This window comes from Accipiter gentilis, chromosome 3, assembly GCF_929443795.1.
Source record: "Accipiter gentilis chromosome 3, bAccGen1.1, whole genome shotgun sequence".
Classification (NCBI taxonomy): Eukaryota; Metazoa; Chordata; class Aves; order Accipitriformes; family Accipitridae; genus Astur; species Astur gentilis.
In genome coordinates, this window is record NC_064882.1 from 6,715,064 (window position 1) to 6,737,165 (window position 22,102).

At 40.8% G+C, this 22,102-nt stretch overlaps 1 protein-coding gene across 2 annotated transcripts in view; it reads right to left on the reverse strand.

The window, feature by feature from the left end:
- Positions 1–19,485, reverse strand: part of RAPGEF2 (Rap guanine nucleotide exchange factor 2) — a 190,112-nt gene extending 170,627 nt beyond the window's left edge. For both annotated transcript variants that reach the window (XM_049833433.1, XM_049833423.1), the window contains exon 1: positions 19,342–19,485. In XM_049833433.1, coding sequence (XP_049689390.1) covers positions 19,342–19,410 — 69 coding nt within the window. In that variant the 5' untranslated portion in view covers positions 19,411–19,485. The remainder of the gene's footprint in view (positions 1–19,341) is intronic.
- Positions 19,486–22,102: the final 2,617 nt, after the last annotated feature.

Below are 22,102 nucleotides of genomic sequence, written 5' to 3' on the forward strand. Positions count from 1 at the left end.
TGAGATGAGACAAACCTATCAACATCACAGATGTCCAAAAGTTTAGGAACACCTGCAGATCAGTTAGCTTAACAGTCATTTAATTCATTGGTGAAGTAATACTTATACAGGAAGGCATCAAGGAGACTGCAAACACTTTACTAAATTTCACGAAAATGAAAGCTGTTATTATCACTCCTACACTCTACCTCTCTCTTTCCAGACAGGTCTATAAAAAGAACAGCCTGCAAAGGCAGTCAAACCTAGCTGACATGAACAGAGACATCTGCAAAAGCTGCTCTGCCAGTATGGTTTATGTCACTTCTCAGAACAAAATGAGTATTTGGTGATATGACATGATCAAAAGCATTTTTTTCTGGTGTAAAAACTGATCAGAGCATAAGTTAGGCTGGTACCACTGTATAGGAGAGCATCACTGACATTCTTCTTCCTTCTGAGCATCCCAGTCCAGACACGAGAAACTCCCATACCTACAGTACCGTATGCAATTTATGTATGACATTAGAGACTCTTAAGTCAGCGGATGAACAGCTTTGCCAATATTATTCATTTAAACCAAGGAAACGCTAAAATCCGATTCCAGTTAAAGCACATCTCTACCTGGATCCAAATGAAAGCAACGAATAGTGGCAGGTGAAAAAAAAAAGCAAGCCACCAAAGTAGAAACAAGTTAAAAACCTGGTCATAGTGAAAGAGCCCTTCACACTATTTTGCAATAATTCACATATGTGCTTCTGTAAATTAAAATAATAACTTAATGAGGTTACTTTAAAACTTTTCTCAGTCATATTTAAGAAAAAATGGGCTGAGTCGCTATGAGCTCAAGTCCCCCACTTTCTCTTTATATAACCTTCCTCTGAAAGTTACTTTCTTCTGCCACTACGGTAAATGAAACAATAAGTCTTTCTAAAGAACCACAAATCAAGTGCCAAGTGACTGGAGAGGACACTTAACAGAGGGGGGGGGGGAAAGGAGCTACCTGGAAACATGCACCACATACTCTGACCTCCTATCCTCTTCTATTTCATTCCTTTTCCTATATTACCCATCTGGGGCTTAGCCTTTAGAAAACCCACCCAGCTCTTAGAAAGACATTGTTCTGTTAAAGTGGTTAATATTCATCTACTACATGTTAAAATGTCGCACAAAGCAGTACCTACTCTGTTGGCTGTAAAGCTGCTTCTGGTGAACATCACTGCACTTCATTATTTAACAGCTTCCTCAGCCTTCAGAAACTGTCTGGGCTAGTGGGATGAAGGTTATTAACATTTTAAAATGCCTGCAGCTAATATTTCCAAACTGTCCAAGACAGTAATTACTGCCCATATTATTCTTAACTATTAGCACCTGTTCATAAAATATGATCCAACATACGCTTTGAAGGTGGCCATTACATTTCTTTTGCATACGAACACTTTTTTCCCCCCAAATAAGCTACACTAAGTTTCTCTTAAGAGAAATAGGGCAAAATATCGATACCAAATGATCTATCTTGGGTTTGGATAATGGAGGATATTCCATTAGGAAGAAAAGGTTATATTAACATGGAAAACCACTAGCTGTATACAAAATGCATTCTACAGAGTTACAGGATGCTCTCTTCATTCTGAAGGGGAAAAAAAAATTACAGGTGGTTATTTTAATGAAAGCCTTACACAGACAGCAGTACGGTGGTGCTCAGGTTGACGCAGAGCATTTCATCTAGGCAAAAGAAAAAGCAGTCACTTCCATTAGCAATGCTCAAGTCTACATGCACACCTTGACTCAACCAGCCTCACCAGGATAAAACACTCCCCTCCTTTAGTTAAGAAAGAGGGTCAAAGTTACCTGAAACTGTAGCAGGCTCCCTAACAAGTCTGTTTAAGTCTTCCAGATTGCAAAGAGAGTTTCACTAATAATCATTTTTGTCGCTATTAAGTTTGACCGGTGAAAGCTTTTATCTCATCCTCACAGTTTTGAATATTTTTATAGGCTAACCATGGAGACTCAAGAACCCACGTAAGGATGCAGTGTAACTGAATCAGCTACTGAAGACTATGCGATCCTTACACTTTCACGTACCAAGTCAAACTGCAGGGCATCAGAAACATCTTTTGTCATCCTTAAGGAACTGGAAGATACGCAAAAATAATTTTCTCCTGGGAGTGTTAAAAGTAAGCGTGCATGGGTGGCAGAAAGACGTGGTCAGATAAAGCTATTTTTAATAACTCAGCTAATTTAAATGGCTCTAAGATCCCTCCAAACAGCAGCCTACCACCAATCCCACCAACAGAAAAGCCTTAAGATTTGCCTTGTGAAACAGGCAATGTCTTTCAGCTGTCCACAGGGTAATAATTACAGCAGAGCAGTGCAGTCATAATGCAGAAACACCAAAAAGGTTTTTTCTCTACATTGCTATCATTGGTAGCTTCCAACGATGCTCAAAGGAACTGGACACAAAAATACACAACAGAGAGTTTATTTATAAGAAGTCAAATTGGCTGGAAAGAAGAGCACTCAAGTCCTCTGCTTGCTGTCCCAGCTCTAATGACAATAGAGAGCAAAAGTCTGGCATTAAAATATTTGCTTACACATGCAAAAATATGCCTTTTACTCTCAATCTAAATTTGCATTGACTATAAAAGCATTTCTTAGTATCCAGATCCACAATTTTTCCAACTCTTGCTTTGTCAACTGCCAAGCAGCTAACAGAAAATGCATAAGATAAAGCTTATTTCTCAAAACTACTTAGAAATCCAACTAAACACCTTCAGGATTCCACTAAAAGTTATTAATTAGTACTTAATTCTGGATGCCATCTAAATTTTTAAAGCTGACATAACGTTTGAATAATTTACTTGCCAGCTGATTTTTCAGATTATGTCATTAACAGACCAGGGGAAAGACTGACAAACTGCTACCCACAACCCCAGATACGAAATACTGATTTAGAAAGTACGTCCTCATTCTTACACTCGTTTATGGTATTTTACAGTCCTCCTACACAAAGTGAGAAGTTTTGTTTCCTTTTTTAAAGGATGCACTTTATTTGTTGAAACTAAGGATAATTATGAAATGTTACATCTATATTAATAGCAACTGTGACTCACACTAACTATAGAGACACATCATAAGGAGAAGAAAACAACAACAACAACCACTCCACAACTGAACATTTAGAGCATATTCCTGTTTCCAACATTTCGTGCTATCAATCAATACAATTTCAGTGTAGCTATGTTAGTTTCAGTTGCCATAACTCATTTATTCTTAATGCAAAATAAAACAAAACCAAAGAAACCGCACGCACCCCACAGGACAGCAAGGATATTTTCTTGATTTTATCCAAGTGTAAACAGATGTTTGAATAGAATTTTTTAAATATAAACACAGTCAGAAACCATTTCTAATGTGTGTCATTTCAGTACCATGTTGTTATTACTGGGAACTTTATTTTTTAATAAAAAGCAAATGTAAGCCACGGACTATTGATTAAATAGAAATTTCATAAGTAACAAGCCAAAAAAAATAATCCTAGTGTTTTTTTTCAATCTCAGCATACTAAGAGGTGTCAGTGCAATTGCTATCTCATCCTTCAGATTTTGACACTGTATGGGATTTATAAAAGGGCCATATTTTGAGGTTGGGGAAAGAATTTGTCCATAAGCAGCAAGTTCACTTTAGTGCTTATGGCAGACTGAATTCTGTTTTAACCCAAAAGCATTTTTCTTGCATTGTTCATTACCAAAGTGAATAATTTTGGAATTTTAGAAAGCTGAATTCTGGCAGCACAAACTGAAATAAAGATCCTCACACAGAGAAGCCTGCAACTGTGAAAAGAATGAGAAAAGGAGAGAGAATAAACAGTAGAATGAGAAGAGTAGCCAAGGAAAAAAATTTAAAAGTCACAATTGAAACTAACTGCGAGATTCAATATGCAAGCTGACACACACAAAAGATGACCCACTATTAAGTAGTCCAACGTTTTTTCTGTATCTGGCTTTTTATCAGGTCACTATCTTGCCCCTACCTGGAAGCTTCTCTCTATATTTTCTGCATCTATCTCATATCAAAGAACAATCTTATGGTTAGCAGGTGGTCTCACAGATCACTTATTTAGTCCCACCACCCCCACCCCCTTTTTTTTTTTTTTTTTTTTTAATTACAGAAAAAACCTTTATCAAGACCTTCACAGATCTCCTGAAAAGATTAACTAAAACGGCGAATTAATTCCCCAGGAATAATTTCCTTTAAATATTCTCACAGTAAAGAACTTGTAAGTGAATTAAGTTAGAATCTATTTGAAAAGCTACTGTACGTAAACGCACACTCCTGAAGACCAGGCTTCTAACTAAAATTTTCTAAATGACTCATGATTGCAGCATCTTCAAGTTTTGCAAGGGTACTCCAAGCAGGTTATGCTTCCAGAGCAGCTGCAATGCAGGTATCACAGGGGCCATGCTATCCTGAGAGCTGGAATTTGCTGAAACGCCTCAACATTAAGAAACCATTACTGAACACTGCTGCGTTGCCTGCAGACCACCATGTTTGATGGTCTGTCACTGGATGCAATCATACCTCATCTACAGAATGACTAGATCTTGCTTCCACTACTATTTACAGCCACTACTTTGTCATTTTCTTCTGAAAAAAAAAAAAACCTAACCAAAACACACATCCATCTTGAAAGGTAAATGTCCATTCTAACAAGCTAAGGAATGGAGTAATGGATGCAAAAAGGATCGTCTTCAGCACTGAACATGTGGCCTCTCGCCTTACTTCACAGCTACCAATTCCACCCATTAAATTTAATACAAAATTACTCATTTTGACATGCAGCCCAACTGCAGTGGTTTCAAGGCCAGCTTTCAACAGACAGCAAAGCACCTGAAAGGATGCTTACCACCCCTCTACATTTTACAGCTGGAAGACAAGACACAGAAGTTAGTGGCTGTTAAGGGTTTGGGCTTTTTTGTCTTAACTGTAAGTCCCTGTTATTTTACAAGGTTAGCAGTTAGGAATACAAGAAAAGCATGAGAGCAGCCTAATTATTATGGTCGCTATTTGAAAGCAAAAGAAAAGAAAACTTGGGAAAACACACAAGTTACTCTCCCTCTGCAGAGTATATGGAAGATTTTTGCCAAGGAAAAAAGGAGCAGGACCACCAGTTCATAAGCCTTCTGAGCACTGGCACTCATATCAAAATGACACTTGGGGTTTTATCCCCTCTCTTAATTGAATACAGAATTAAAAATTGATATCCCAATTATCAGGGCACCAAGAAGGTTAGAAACAGGGTGAATATAGAAAAAGATCTTGTTCGTGATAGTTTCTTAACAAATGCCACACTATTTTTTAGAATAAATTTAAAACAGTCTGGTCAGTACTTTGAATTTCAACAGCTAAGAAAACTTTCAGACATACAGAGCTGGTTTCATAAGCCTCTTTCAACTGGCACTGCTCACTGAGGGTGAGATTGTTAAACAGTGCCAATTAAACTCACAACTTGTTTTCTTGAAACCTGTTCAAGACAACAGATCACAAAGTCTCTTAAAAGTAAATCCAAATTACTAAACACAAATCAGGTTCATCATAAAAAGTTATACAACAGCCAGATACACGAATCCAAAGTTCAACAAAACATTAAACTACTGTTGACAGTCCTAATTCTAAATACAATTTCGTTTACTGCATATGAAAGTATGAAACAGTATAAAACAAGGTCAAATGACAAAATAGTCATTATAGACTTCCAAACTTGTATTCCAAAAAGGAGGAGTTACTGGTCATCAGTAGTTTCTATAAATACATATGTTTAAATAAATTTTTAAAAGGGGAGCATCACAAGAAGATTTGGGTGCAGGGCCTTTGTTTAGTTAAAGATTTTAATCATGTCTTCAAACGTAGCCTCATTTTAACTTCCTTATAGCAACAGCTATTCTTCAAAAGTACTTTAAGGTACATGCTTGCTGTAAGCAGTCATACCACAAGCATACAAGCTGCATAAACAATACTGCAAACTTTAATGACTAAACAGGGCTGTTTGTGAGAAATCAATCCTGAATTTAAGACCTTGCACTAAACCCTATCTACAACAAAACCAGTTATTTAGTCAAAAGCATTCATTGCACTCCCACATCTTTGCTTCCCTCAGAACTACCGTACTCTCTCAGAGGACTGGTTTAAGTAATTGCCTTTTGTTTGCAAGTTGGGGAGAACCTCTTCCATACACCAGAACTCGCAAAAAACTTCATGTGTTTCATGACCATGTGCTTGTTATTCTCATCACCTCCAAGGCAGGAGAGACCTTTCACATTTAAGGTCCTCCATGACCTTAAACAGTTGGTGGAAGCATAGGGAATGGATGAGCATCTCCTGCACGTATATGCGTAACTCCTGTTTAAAACAAAGTCGTTAAAGTCATCTGAAAATCCACATGGGAAATAAATCCTACCAAATAGGATACAGCCTATGTTCCTTTGCCCGCACATCCCAACCTCTGCGTAGGCTCTATTCAAAGCAGTAATAATTCAAACTAAAGTGGCTACTGCCTTTTGCGTTTTACTCAAAACAGCCATACAACTGATGTAAACACCAAGAGTGATTTAAGAAGTTTCATTTTTGGACGTGAAGCAGTATATGCCACAGTCAGAGCATGAAATCTGCAGAGCTGAGGATCTGTTTCATTGTGCAAAAATACTTTCTGTACAGTTCCTTTTGGGAAGGAGGGGGGGAGAGGACATGCCAGAAAACCACAACAAGTAGCATTTTTGGAGGAAGGCACTTCCTGACCTTAGCTTTCAGATAAATCCCAAACTCAAGACATCTATAAATAGAAGAAACAGGAAAAGAAATCAAGTAAGATATCAGATGTCACTTATATAAAGCAGAACTCTCCTTTCTCCTTAAAAGAAATTCTGATCTAGTTTTCCTAAAGCAATGCACAGTGCGTAAGTAGCCATGTCTTACCAGCCTAGATACTGGCCCTGCTATTTCTTTGTTATCTCCTGGCTCATTTTACAACCGATGTAGAAACATTCTTCACTACTGTTCATAAATAGCATTCAAACCTTTCGACATGTTCAGGCAACTTACCACAGACTCTCCAAACCACTTCAGCATGTTAACTGAGTTTAACGCATTTAACACATGGTATGGTTACAATACTTAATAAGAACATCTAATTTTTTTCTATCGCTCTATGGGTTTTGCAAAGGTGGCAAGTTTTAGCTGCGTTATTTCCTACTAAAACTAAGATTACCCTGGAACAACCAGGGTAGGTATTAATTCATTACGTATTTTTGAAAAGTCATCTTGGGAACAGCATTTCAGCAGCTATCTAACAGCAGAGGTGACAGGCCAATATTTGGCTGACAAATTGCGACAAGCACACTCTAAAAATAAACAGTAGTGTATGAGGCAGTAAACATCACGAAGCTATAGCCAAGATGGCTTTTTTTTTTTTTTTTTTTAATGGAAACCTGAAGCAATAAACCAAGATGCCGTGTGAAGTTACCCACAGCTAACAGAAGTAATACTTCACCTAAAAGCTATTTATAAAGGCCGGGGTAACCATTAGAGCACCTGTTTCAAACAAACCTCCTTTGTTCAAAAGAAACGTAAGGTAACTCATAAGCTGGAACGTGGGCCAATGTCAACAGCAAATCCAACTGAGTTTATGTAGGTTGTGTCTCTATAAACCATGTTACTTTCGTCATGGCTAAATGTTCATTTACTATCAAGCAGAGATGGACTGTAAGAAAGTGCCATTATTTTCTCTTTATTTTTAAATTCATATAGAACACTCATTCACATAGGAACAGTAGACCTTAAACAGCCATGCTAGTTTATCGACCCAAAAAAGTTAGAAATTTGACATATGCCAATTCCAATGAGGACATACTGAGGGTATTTGTACTTTTTGTTTTAAAAGTGGACAATAACTTGTATAATGTACCCTGTATTGCAATTTGTAAATAAAGAGGCATTTACTTCCCACTCAGAAATCAATAAGTGTGAATGAAAGTATTAGCCAAAACCACCGTGCTGTTTCTTTCTAAGTGCTCTCCTAGTAAGGAAAATACCTGAAGTGATGACTTTAAGGCACAAAATTCAAAGAGCACTACCAATGGAGGTTTAGAAAGGGAGAAGCTACAAGACATCAAATTAATAAAACAGAGATTAAACCACAGCATAAGGTTAGGTTCAAAGAACAAGTAAGAGAAGGGAGAAATTAAAGAAGGAGTAATAATTCACCTGGGCATTCAGAAACATACCATCTTCTCACATGGATAGAAAGAATTATCCTACCCTGAACCTCAAATTTCTTTGCTCCAGGTCCTTAAAACTGCTTTACAAAGTTAACAAAGCATTTACAGACCACCATGTCATGTACAGCAATATCCAGTAGCCTAGAAGTTTTTTGACTACTAAAGCAATATTCTTCTAAAAGTCATCTTAAATAAAGAAGTCTTAGAAGCTTCTTAAAGAGGATTTAGGAGTAGCAGAGACTAGCTATCCATCAATACTTCATCTGGTAAAATAAGAGCTAACAGCACTAAAATAGATGGCTACCTAAAATACAGCAGAGATGGACTGTACTCCTCTCCTCCACCTCGGCAAATATCTACAGCGACAACAACTATCATCCTTCCCTTGGCATTGTTACCTCAAATCATTTTTAACAGCTGAGCTGGAATTGTGTTGCCATCTGACAGTCGTTCAGTGTCCTACAACCAAGGAGTTGGCATTTGCGAACTAAATCATCACAAATTAAAACAAAGCATTGGCACTAATTAGCAGCTTTCAGCAGTGACAGAGAAGCGGTGACAAGGATGGAAATTCAATTACCCTCATTCCAGCAAGCGCCTGGTCCTGGTCAGCATGTAGCTGGCAGAGCCACTTGTGTTTCCATACCTTCGGCAATATGAAGGTATGTGAAATAGTTCAGTCTTCAGATCAGACCACTGCATGCGATTCACACAGAGGTCTGATTTTTTGTGTTTTGTGTAACAAATACACTGTAGACCCCCAAGAAATTCGATGTACCAGCTCGAAACATACCACAGATCAACAGAGAACATGAAATGTTAGACGGAGAACCTCACTACCTTTCCATAATTCAGAGTGAAAACTGCCTCACTGGGAACGTTTACCATTTGCTCACTACCTCCTTATCAGGGAATACATTCAAACTACAGAGTTTAGAGAGAGAGACCACCTAACCAGCACTCATCATTAGCCAGTGCAAAATCCTATTTCTTTTTTCATACTCAGAGCATCCTCCATGAACTATACCCCCATTTATTGTTTTTTCTTAAGATTTGCTTCTTGTTCCTTTGAGACCACAGCCAAAAACAAACCTAAACAATCAAACTGTGTTTCTTCATGTTCTCAACATGTATTTCATCCACAAGCTAAACTAATATTTTACAAAGGAACAGTACTAATGTAATTTAAATCGATGCGCCACTTACTGCCTTCAGTGGAGAAGCTGCCAGTCATTAACTACCCTCAACAGGAAATCACAGCGCACGTCAAGATCACCTACATCACTTCAGCTTTCAGCATCTTGGTATGACTTTAGCAACCGGGATAAAAAGCCCAACCACACAAAACATCATTGCCACACATTCTGCTTCAGCAGCACCCAGCACCTGGATTCTTCTCCAATTTTTTAATCTTTTTGGAGACTCTGGTTCCTCCAGAGTTGGGGACTGATCCCACAGGCAGAGCTCCCCAGCAGGGCCATCAGTGTAGGCACAGCCAGGTCCCCTTCCTCTCACTTTATAATAGCAACAGTTTCTAATCAGCTATCACAGAATCCACCAGTACTTTAAGAATATCAGCTTGTCTGCTCTGGGGCCTGCTCTTCCTCGATGACACAACTTAATAAGTTTTTACTACATTTTACGTTGCAGTTGCTAACTTACAAAGTTCAAAGATATTTCAACACTAAGTACCATCATACATAAATGTAGTAAAATGCCATGACTTCAAAACATTGACGCAGCTATTTAAACAAAAGCACGTCTTTTATTACTACAGCTATGCCACCTTCAAAAGCTGAACGAGCTACAGCACATGGGTAAAAGTGATCAGGCCCTGTGTGTCCGCTTCAGCGGAGGACACTTCCGACACCTGCAGTAACACTGACAACAGACACAAAGAAGTCTGCAATATTGCACAGCCAAGTCTCCCTCTCAGTTCAAAACATATCTAAATATTTACTACCGCCTATGTTGTGTATTCTGATATGTCTTTTGACAAACAGTCAAAATCCACACAACCATTCAAAGGAGCGCTGGCTACTCACACAATTGCAACGTACTGCTGGTTTCAGCAAGATTACATATTTTGAGAAAATGTTCCATGCAGGTGAGGGAACAGCTTCCTGACAAGAGTAAGCACTTACCTCAAAGTCAAAAAAAAACATTATAGGGTACGTATTTTAGGTATGTCCCAATATATTGCAGATACCAAATGGAAAAGTGTGCGTGTCTCAACTTGCATGCCAATAAAATTTTTTCACTTCACATCTTGGTTTCCCCCCAGGAAGACAGCCCACCAGCATCCATTTTTCAGCTACCATACACAAAGCAACGTAAATACAGACAAGATTCAGTATTAGCAATACAAAAATATATCAGGCCTTATCATCTCTTATGTACTCAATTCAGTGCACACAAAGGTAGTCTTACTACCCAGGTTTCTTATCATTGCTATATTTTAATGGAGAAAGACCTTAGAGCTAGAGACTTATTACAAAAGTTTCCTTTGAGATTAATCCTCAAAACAACAAACAAAAATGGGAGACACCTCTCTCAAGAAGCACCTTGCACATGTGCCTCATAAGTTAACAAAAAAAAAAAAAAACCAAAAACAACCTCATTTTAGGAAATACATGAGGAGTAAATAATCTCATAATATTCCATTCAATTTAGGTTTTTTTATGCTTCAAGACGGTGCTTGAAAATGGAGCACTATATATTCTCTGCAGGAAGTTAAGCTGTTTCAGAGGTTCCTACACGCAATCATAACCATTAATTCTCAATCTTGTAGCGCAAATCTTCACAGCATCAGTTGTACCAACACTGACATTTGGAGTGTCATAATCTGAACCAGATTGAGTCACCCAGATTTTAGAAAGAAAAAAAACCTCTCACACACCACCTCTCAAAAATAAGTCACTTTTCTTTTGTTCAGCTAACAAGATCATATCACTTATCCTGTTTATATTGTAGCCTCACGAACAGTTGGATCAGCACAAACGAGGCAGCAGAGAACATCAGCATGGGAAACAAAGCTCTTAAACAAGCTTTGCTGCTAGAAAAATATGATGTACCATGAAAGATTTAGCCTTTGGTTTCAGCAAGTCAAGTCTCAAGCCAAAGCTTCTTACAGCTGCATTGGTGGTACAGTCTTGTTTTTCCATCAACTGCTTACAAACCACATTTGCGTAACATCCTATCTCACCCCTCTAAGTTTTGGTTTATTTTTTGCTTAACAGGACATGAAGTCTGAATGACTTAATTTCAAATGGAAAAGATTGTACCAGTATTTTTTCCCTCAACTACAGAAAAAGTAAAACAAAGATGGGAGACAAGAGTATCCTTAAAAATACAGAACAGCAAATACAAACTGGAAAAAAAAAAAAAAAAAAGCCACCCTCAAAAATTTTAAAGCATCATCCCCCAGGGAATAGGATCCATATTCCCCTTTGAAATTCAGAAATAACTACGAAAGACGTGTTCTTATCTATTTAGCTGAGTTTATTTTAACTTTAGACATACAAAAAAGCAAGCAAACAGAAACAGACAGTCTGGTAAAGACAGTTAACAACAGGTCTTCCACGAAACTTAATACCCTTTCCCAGGTAATTTACCCTGATACCAGATGCATTTTCATTATGCTGCTTGTCTTTATCAGAATACATACAAATACAAGAAAAATGCTATCCATATAAATATTAGTACAAGAAAATTCCTTTCATTTTTATCAGTGCTGAAAAGTAAACTCATGCATTGGGGTTTGGTTTGGGTTTTTTTTCCTAAGAACATTCAAATATTTTAACCTTATCTTATTCCTTCAGTGTTTTGATCAGGTAAGGATATACACACTGCTCATTATTGTTGGCCAGAATTCTTTAGAACTGTTCAAAATCAAATATTAAATCACTTTTACTCAGGTCAGACAAGACTGAGATACACAAAGAAATACATCTACAGATATACGGGCATAACACAGAGATACCCAGAGAGAACAAATAAGCTATTTTTAACACCAAAACAAAGCTGTAAGAAAAGCATTGCCGTAGGGCTCCTCTCTCTCCCTTTTCAAGAAAAGTGGTCAACTTCACCAACTTCAGAAAAAGGGAAGCGGAGCACCACTTCCATTTTGAGACTTATTCAAATACATCTCTTCATGCAAAATATATCCAGCAAATTAAATCTGCAACACTGGCTGCGGCAAACAAGGCGCGCAGGCTCAGCTGCCCTTCACAAAGCATCTTTGTAGAGCTATCTTTCTGCCAGCGCTCCTTTTGAATTCCCAAACAATACCTTGCAAAAATTAGATCTCCTACTGTGGGAAAGTTCTCAAAACACAAGCCAAAATATATTTTCTCATGAGGATACAAAAAACCCTCGCTGAGGAAGTCAAAGTTCTTACAACGACTGTTCAGTATACATATGGTTATTCTTGAAACATGCTAACAGATTAAGTAGCAGCATTCTGATTTAGGGGAAAAAAAATGATCAAAATCAGATCAGTAATTCATCAGACCAAATTAGTAGCTACCACTCAATATTTCACACAAGCATACAGACTTTTAAAGACTTTTAAGCATACAGATTTTTAAAAATAATGGAATTGAAGAAATAATAAATGTTTTCACAAAACCTTAACTAACCTCTATTATAATAAGCATAAAATAAATGAAGCATCTTCAGAGATTACATTTAAATCATCTTTTTTTCCAGGTAAAAAGTGTTTTCCATGGGTTAGTAGGTTGTCCACGCTGTATCCTCCTACCTGATTTTGGGAAAACACTTGTGTGCCATTTACTTTTCCTGACCTACACTTTTACACACGAGGCAAGAACGAACTATCAGCCTTTTTTGTCTCAGAAGTCCAACAGATGATTTTGCTCCTTACTAGCTTTAGCAGAAGGGCAAGCCGAGCCACGGCAATCGGTACAGCCTTGCAATAACCCTTCTCCTCCACCGTCGCCTCCCCAGCAGCACCCCTGGCTCACCGGAGGGATGAGCGAGGATGGGAGGGACGGTGCTGTCCCTTTGGCACCACTGAGAGTACAGACACATGCTCTTACGTCTCAACAGCACGTTACAAGGCAAGTAGACAAAAAAAGCTTGGGGCTGAGTAGAAGATCCCTGGGCTTCAGGCCCGGCACTACTCACTTCAGTAACTTTCCTAGGTAAGATTGCCACAGAAAGGCAAGGCAGCGTCGTTACGCTCCCAGCTTTTTTAAGTGCAGGAGGGTATGTCCCCAAGGCTGCCAAAAACATGCTCGTGGCTCATGGGAACATACCCAGCCTGAACCTGGTGCAAACACTTCCGCAGCCACAGCAGGGCAGAAATCAACAGCAAACTCTACCAAACAGATAATTAATCAAGTAGGAAATTACACAAAGCTTATCGGTGCTACAGTTAAACTCTCACTTTCCAAGTTACCTAGTTTCAAATCGGCTCGGATACATACAGCTAACCAGGCACCAATCTTCTGATGTAATGAAAAAGCAGACAAGTGTTTAGGACGAAGCTATTTCTACTCCATAGGTGAAGGCTTCCTGATCATGCCACCAACATTTGTAAATGTTGGTGAAACTCTTATTACTACAGGATACAGAAATCTACAAATGCAGAACGTACTAGCCCTATGACAGGGGAGAACTGGGGCAAAAGAAATGAAAAATTCAATGTTCTTGCCGTTTTCAAAGCTCTCAGAAATAAAGATATGAACGGCTACGGGAAAATGTACCCTCTGTCAGAAAGACTGGGAAATAAACATATTTTCTTTCAAAACAAACAGGATACTGAGCAGCCTGTTGCAGTACTTGCCCTTAGTTTTGGGAAAAACATGAAAATTGATGGTGGAAGTTCAGAATCAGACATTCCAGGGCTGTTTCGACAGACTGAGATTAGAGAGGTCACAAGAAAATCCGAGCTACGCGAGGGTTTTCGGTTTTAGTTATCAGCCACAAAGACATATTCATACAATTAAGTTTGTTGGGTATGAAATTATGCTGCACAGTAATACTAGCTCAAGGGAAAACATTAAGAGAAAAAAAAAAGTATACTTACTTCAAAAATACATTCTCTAATGTTATTTCTGTACTAAACAAAGACATGACTTGCTTTGTCACATAAAGGTCTCACTTCTTCCAAATAGTTAGTTTAGGTTTTTATCATCCCAGGTAAGTGCTGAAACACAGCAAGAAAAAACTCTATGGCCAAAGGTCTATATATACACACTTCGATTATAACTTTTTCTGGTTTATCTGTATCCATCTCCCCCAAGAGACACCGCTTCACTTACAGTTCATCAGACACATTCTGGGGATGTTAACTATTTAACTATTTTGAACAAGTTTCCAAAACCCTGCAGCATCTGGAGGGCTTTTCCCCATCCCCGGCCCCCCCCTTTTTTGCTCAGACCAACTACCCTTACAGCTGACCTGACAATGGCAACTTTACTTCAAACCAACCGCCAAGCAAGAGAAAAGCGCCTGGACCAAGAACTTGCAACAGCCTTTCTTCATTAAGCTGCGTTACTAACCACGCTCACAACATTAACACAAAACGTAACGGGTTCATGCCCCCACTTCAGAATTAGTTACTGCAGACAGCAGAGAGCCTGAACACTACCATGGGAAGTGCATTTAGGAATTCCATTTTGTTGGCCAAACCAGCTCTCTCCAAAAAAACAGAATGTCAAACCTTGCAAATTAAAGCTACTCCTGAATCACCACATTACAAAGCCCTGAGATGGATGATAGAAAGCCCATTATAAGTATGTAATACAGCCAAACACCAGGCATCAGCTGTCACAGTCCTTCACTTTTCAGGGCTACCGAGAACCAGCAGAAGAATTTAGCAACAGAACCAGTTCTCAGCACTACGCTGCTGTTATCAGCATGGTAACAGGGGTTACCTTCCTCTTTGAATACTAGCATCAAAAAAGATAGTAACATGGTAACATGCTGACAGTGAAGAAAATGTGAAAGCAAAACTCAAGCTCCAAAATACTTTTGTTTTCCCAATGTAAGAAATCCCAGATCAGGTCTTTTGAAAAAGACAGTTCTAGTCTTCTGGTGTATTTGATATACAGACACACAATAAGCCTGAATTTAAAGACTATAATTCTTTATGCTAGACTCGCATGTAAAACGCTTATTTTCTATGATCCCGTAAAACGAGACAGCCTCGTATTTATTTGCTAAGACATCACTATAGCAAGAAGGAAATGTTCATTTCTGGCTTATCTGAAGATTGCACACAATCGTGCTATCAGTGGTTACAGGCATAAAAATAACACAACTGGGGAACAAGCTGAAAGTTTATTTGGAAAAAGCATAGGTACATCCTATAATTAAACTATTGTTCCTCTGGAGAGCTCGAGAAGGGAATATCTGCTCAACAGTAGCATCCTGTTTAGATGTCTTCTGACATTAAATGACGCACTAATATCAAACTAACGGCTACTGTACAGTTCTCCCCTTAAGACAAAGTCTGATGCTGTTACTTCTCTGCTATTCATTACTACTGTACTGAATTGCCTCAATGTACCACAGTGGCAGTTTCCAGAAGAAAACCTTAGGCACCTAACATGTATAAGGCATACATTAAAAAAAAAAAAAAAAAAAAAAAAAAATTCTTCCTGCAGACGTCACTACGTGGCATGAAAACAGTGAACTAGTATGCAGAGTTTCTGAGGTAACTAGTTATTCACATACCATGCCATGCAAATGAGTTGTTAGGATAAAGAAAGAGATTAGGACTCAGTTTCTCTTGTTTGAAAACAAAAGCAGCCCTATTTTTTCAGATTAAGCTACACCAGCATAAAACTGCATGCTTTCCAAGATGGCCTATGACACCAATAAGAATTTGTTTTGAAAAGAATTAAAGCTATAACAGTTCATATAAGACGACGTTTGGAGAAAAGAAAAAAATAGATCGCTATTACTCACAGCTTAAGGGCATAAAACCATTTGTAATTTATGAACATTTAGAAGTTAGATTCCCCAAAGTAGTTAAATTAACTTCCTAGTTCACGTCTTCAAAGAGAAAATGAATAGTTTAATAAAGCAATTAAAGAGAGGAGCTCTGTTACACAACAGACATGTTAAAGTACAGGCCATTTACATACTTTTTTTTATTATTTTTGAGCTTCTTTAAGTCAGTGAGGTCTTGAGTTGTAATTCACAAAATTTAGAGAAACTCTGTAAGCAAGGATACGCTAAAGAGATATGAAGCTAAGAATTTTCCAAACCAATTGCTGAACACACTGTTTACCTCAAAAAAAAAAAAAAAAAACACCACCAAAAAACAGTCCAGTCCAAAATTACCAAGAGACTACAGAAGTTCACGCAAAGTTAAGTCTGCTTTCTCCGACAACACATATCAGATCTAGCAGCTCTCAAAGCTGTACATACAAATACTAGCTGGCCATCCTACTGTCACTCCTCTCCTCTGAGCCTGCAGTGAAATAATTTTGCCACATTTGCACCATGACAATCCAGGGTGAATAGTAATGTCAAACGCATATTTACCTCCTTGTGATCTGGGAGAAGCAGAGGCCCAATGAGTTTGTTAAACACAAGTAAACAGCAAATATGTTACTAACATATGTCTCTTGTTATTTCCTGTACTGACATGAATATGATAAATAAATTTTCTCTTTCCAACCCCCTCTCAACTTTAAAGATACCTCATGACTTCTCAAAAGCCAAAATTAAGTAACTATCTTTATGAGATAGCATAGCAAGGAAAGGAGAATACAAGTAAAGAGACAATAAAAAGTTACTTTAAGGGAAGAAGAAAAAATGAGGTCTTTGTGTCCTTCTATATAAACAGTTTTTTTAATTTTACTTAATGACTGAAAGATGATATGCATAAGCCTATTTCTTTCAAATTCCAATACTGCTGTAAAATAAAACTGAATTTCCAGAAGAGTGAACCAACATTAGAAAACTCCTCAAGACACAATTCAGCACGAGCTGTTCCCAAAAATGCCAACCAAGTTTTCTGCTGCAAGCCCTGCTCTCCCCAGCAGCAACAGGAGGGCACGCCTGATCACCGGTTTCAAGTACTTCCAGTGCTAACAATACATTATGTTTCCCACAAATTTGGTCTTATTTGTGGATTATTTTGGCTAGTGTCAGCTTCGTGGATTTAAGGGTGGGTTTCTTTTCCTGTGGCGATTGCCACAGCAGGCTTCCAGTCTGCTGATTCGGGAAGTTTTACAGCATTAACGCAGCCCTGGTGTTCCTGATTTAGCTCTCTGCTCCGTGCCCTTCACACCAGCTTTATCCCTGCATTTGGGCCGATTTCTTCACTGCGTCATTTCTTACTTTCTGCTCTTCTGGTGTTTTTTTTTTCGTTATCCCTTCCAGAGAGCAGGGCTGACCGGCAAGGCCAAGAGAAAGTTTAACAGTTCACACAGGGCACAGATCATGTCACAGGGGAAGCGTCATCCCCAAGCCCAGCCTGGTGGCCCCACTACCTGACCAACTGGTTTCTGAGCATCTGCAGGTGTCACTCCTCCTGAACAGCCGACCCGTCCTTCGATAACCATCTCCCGAGGCCGGACACCGCCGGCAGGCTCCCCCGGCTGGAACTTACACCTCTACCAACGCGAGGGACCTCGCTACAAGTTTGCGGAGAGCATCCTCCCCGGGAGAGAGCACTCGGCCTCCTTCGGCTTTCACAACACACCGAAGGGCCGGGTCCAGCACTTAAGGCAAACAGACATTTGGAAAAGGTCAAACAAGGACAGAGAAACAACTTTAACACCACAAAAACACGTTCCAGAAGCAGCTTTTTTAAAAAAAAACAAAAACAAAAACACAAAAAGGAAGATTTGCAAAAAAGACACGCTAAATACGATGCCTGTGCAGTCAGTATATTTTTCCATGGGAGTTTTTATTTTCTCACACGTATTCCACGAGCACGAGGATAAAAATAACATTACCACAATGACGTATCTATAGTAGGAGGAATGACTTATGGGTGCCGACCGAAAGTCAAGGTTTCCTCTTTGCCCCCAATTTGAAAACGTCACCAGGCATTCAGCTGCCTGCCAAAATAACCAGTAACACCATCTCTTCCCCACAACCAGAACACAGGGACTGCTCAGAGAGCAGGACAAGCCTTTAGAAAATAGGACAGATGGCATTACAACTCCAAGCAAAGTAACTCCTTGTATCATTAGCTATTGAACCGCGGCTTGATGCGGGGATCAGTGTAAAGCTTATTAGTCTTTAGACAGTTGGCAGCAACAGCCACTGCAGCAACCGTTCGGGAGCAGAAGGAACTCATTCAGTTTAGTTGTTTTTCAGGTCATGTTAAGTCAAAATGTTTCTGTAGGCACTCCAGTCCCCAATTTAACCTTTCTTAGCCTCTCCAAGTGCAGTTACGCTTACAAGCAGCTTCAGCACGCAGGCTCCTCTGACAAAGAGGGCTCCAGGAGCCCGGCGCAGGTATCTGAAAAATTCCTGCCTGGTGCCATTGTGTAAGGATTTCACCCTACTTTGGAGAGCAAGGACTTGCCAAGAATACCACTGACCTCAGCTCCAACATTATGAAACAGCGCTGCCAGCTCCAGCCAGCTATGTAAAAGCAGGGATCGAATTCAAATCCAGAGCCACAGCGTACTGCGGGACAATAACAAAACAAAACCAACCACCCCCCCACCCCACCCCCAAATCACACTCTAACTGCAATTTTCCTTTTTTTACCGGAAGCAACCTTCAAAATAAACTCAGCTGGCGTTGCTCCCTCTCCCTCCCCCCAGCCCCAAAATTAGGGAGTAGGAGGAAAGTTGTTCGCGTTAACCCGTTTCTTCCCTTCCCGTGAGCTCGCCGACCGGGAATTCGGCGCTGGAAGGCGCGGGGGGGGGGGGGGGGGGGGCGCTGGAGGCGAAACCGGCGCCGGAGCCGCTCCGCACCCCCGGGAGCGGGGCCGTGGGGCTCCCGGGCTCCCCCCCACCCCCCCACCCCGGCCGCGGGGCGGGGGCGCTGGCGGAGGCCTCTCCCGCCGGGCACGGAGGGCAGCGGCGCGGGTGCCGTCCCCCGCCGCGGGGCTGGAAGGGTGTCGCAGGGTCCGGGGGAAGGGGCCGCCTACCTGGGGGCTCCTCTCCGCCGGGTTCTTCATCACCGCCTGGCGGAAGCTGTTATCCACGTAGGACGCCATCGCGCCCCTCCTGCCTCGCCGCCGCCTGCCCGGGCTCCGCCGGCGCCGCCGCCGCCGCCGCCCGGGGAGGGGATGGGGGGAGGGCCGGCCGCGGCCTGGCGCTGCGGGTTGCGCGGCCGGAGCGCTTGGGCGAGGAGATGGGAGGGAGGGAGGGAGGGCGGCGCGGAGGCTCCGCGGGCTCAGCAGCGCCGCCGCCCGAAACCGGAGGCGGCGGCGGCGGCGGCAGCCGAGCCCCGCCGGTAGCAGCAGCAGCAGCGGCGGCGGCGGCGACGAGGGCTCGGCTCTCCCTCTCTAACCGGCTCTACGCCTCCCGCCGGCCCGCTCCGCCGCATCCCCCCGGGCACCACCACCGTCGTCGTCGCCGTCTCTCTTCTTCTTCTTCTTCTCCTCCTCCTCCTCCTCCTCCTCCCATCCGGGCTGATGGGGGGCTCTCCGCGCCCGCCTCGGCGACGGGGAAGTTGCTGGCTCGGGGAGGCGGAGCGGCGGGGGGGCGGGACGGTGGGAAAGGGGGGGGGGGGGGGCGGGTCGCGGGGGGACCCCCCCCCGAAAACACTGACCGGCTGTCGCCATCATCCCGAGGGACGCGCATCATCCCATGCACCCTGGGAATATTGGTGATGAGGGAGCTGGGCATGGGGGGGGGGAGAAAGAAAAAAAAAAAAAAAAAAAAAGACCTGATCTGCTGGATCTAGTGACTCCCTGCTTTGGGGAGGCCACCTGTTGTCACTCTTCTCCAGAGTAATCCGTATCAGCCCGGCTGTCCCCTCTGTCATTGCTATACGGGTTAAAAACGAGGAAGGGAAGGGGGGTGAAGTCTTTAATTTAACACTTTTCGGGGGGGGGGGGTGGTTATCTGGCGGCTTTTTCTTCTCACGTGGAGTTAAGTTTTGAAAGAATAAAGGTCTTGCAACATGGCTGATTTTCTTTTGTTTACCACGACACCGAGCATGTCTCAACGGCAGCTTGACAAATACGAATCATGGAAGTATTATTAATGTGCCATTAACGGCAGTGTAATACTATTAATGTATTTGCTTTTACAAGCGACGTGTACCCTTTGCTGATACGGATCACACAATGTAAATAATGTCTACGCTAAGAAATCTGTTTGTTTTCCAGCCACTAGCAGGGGTTTACACATTCTAATCACAAGTAAGGCAATGTAATTTTTATTTGTATTTTTTATTTGTGAAAAGTCACAGGGGTGACTATTTTGTCCTCCCAAAACACACACAGCTGGTCTCGGGAGACAAAATCTTATGCTTTTAGACATACATGGCTCTCAAACAGGCTGTGTCTTCAGACAGCAATCTACTAAACCTACAGAATTTCGAGATATGGCTCATTAACAAAGACAACTCTTTGGGCTAATCCCATCCATATGTGTCAGCAAAATATTTTTGCAGCTAATACCGTTCATTCTGGGCAGGCCACGGGAAAAGGCTAGGGAGGGCTCCACATCCTGGCTACATCTTGCTTGTCAGTGCTTATTAGTAGTCCTTATGGGGGATTATCTTTTTTTTTTTTTTTTTCTTTTTTTTTAGCTAACAGATTGAAAATGTAATGTCCTTTGCCCTAAAAAATAAGTTTTAAATATGCCTCACATTCATCATCTGGAGAGCATCATTTCTTCAAATTAATCAAGCCTGCAGCTATAGGAAAGTGCCAGCTTTTCTGAAGCTCAGTTTACCAACCCGGAGTGCTAAAATTCCCTTTTTTTGTGGGGCATATGTATAGGGTGAGAGCCGCAGGAATGCGAGGAATGCTCTCCTGGGCTCCGCTCCTCAATCACTTCAGGGCACCCATTCCCTCCCGCTACAGACTAGCTTGCCTGACATCTTTATATCTCTACATCAAAACAGAGCTACCCACTCTATTTTAATATGCAATTATCTTTCATTTCAGACCTATTAGCTGTAACAGCATCGAGTGAAGTGTTTCACTCTGATTAATTTTTTGTTGTGTTATCTGGTAACACAGTACCTGTGATTCACGGTGATATTTAACTTCAGCCAACGGGATTTGGGGGGTTCCAATTGTACTCTGAACAATGTAACAAATCTCGGTGGTTATAGACATATGCCAAAGGCCTATCACACACTACATGAATTGTTAGAAATGGAAATGAATGAAAGCTAGAAAAGTATGTACAAATACACTCAACCATTTCTTAATAATATTTAGGATGTGTTGCATTAACACCTTTTTAGTGTCTGTAAGCAACATGTTTGTATAATGCAGATGCTTCTGATTGATTGTTTATATTCTCCATGGTGGATACAAGCCTGTTCTTTATGCTGTTTTTTTCTAGCTGTAATTAGAATACTTCTTACATTCAAATAGGAAAAAAAAAAAAACAGCAAGTAATCATCAAGATACATAGTAAGGACAATATTAGAGAACACATCCGATTATCACTGGAAACGCCTATTTTTCTTGCAAATATTCAACAAAATATAATTTACAGCATCAAACGTTTTTGCAACTTTCACATTCTCTTAGTCTCACTGTCTTTCCTGTTTTCTAACTTCAACAGTAAATCAGTACGTTTTAGAAAACACACATATACCAGGACCTGCCATTCATTTTGCATTTGCTTTTTGGCTGTTCCTCAGTCTACATTAACCAGCCTGATTTACAAGGGATTTGGAGGGGGGGAGGGTGTTGTTTGCACTGGTCATGTTATTGCATT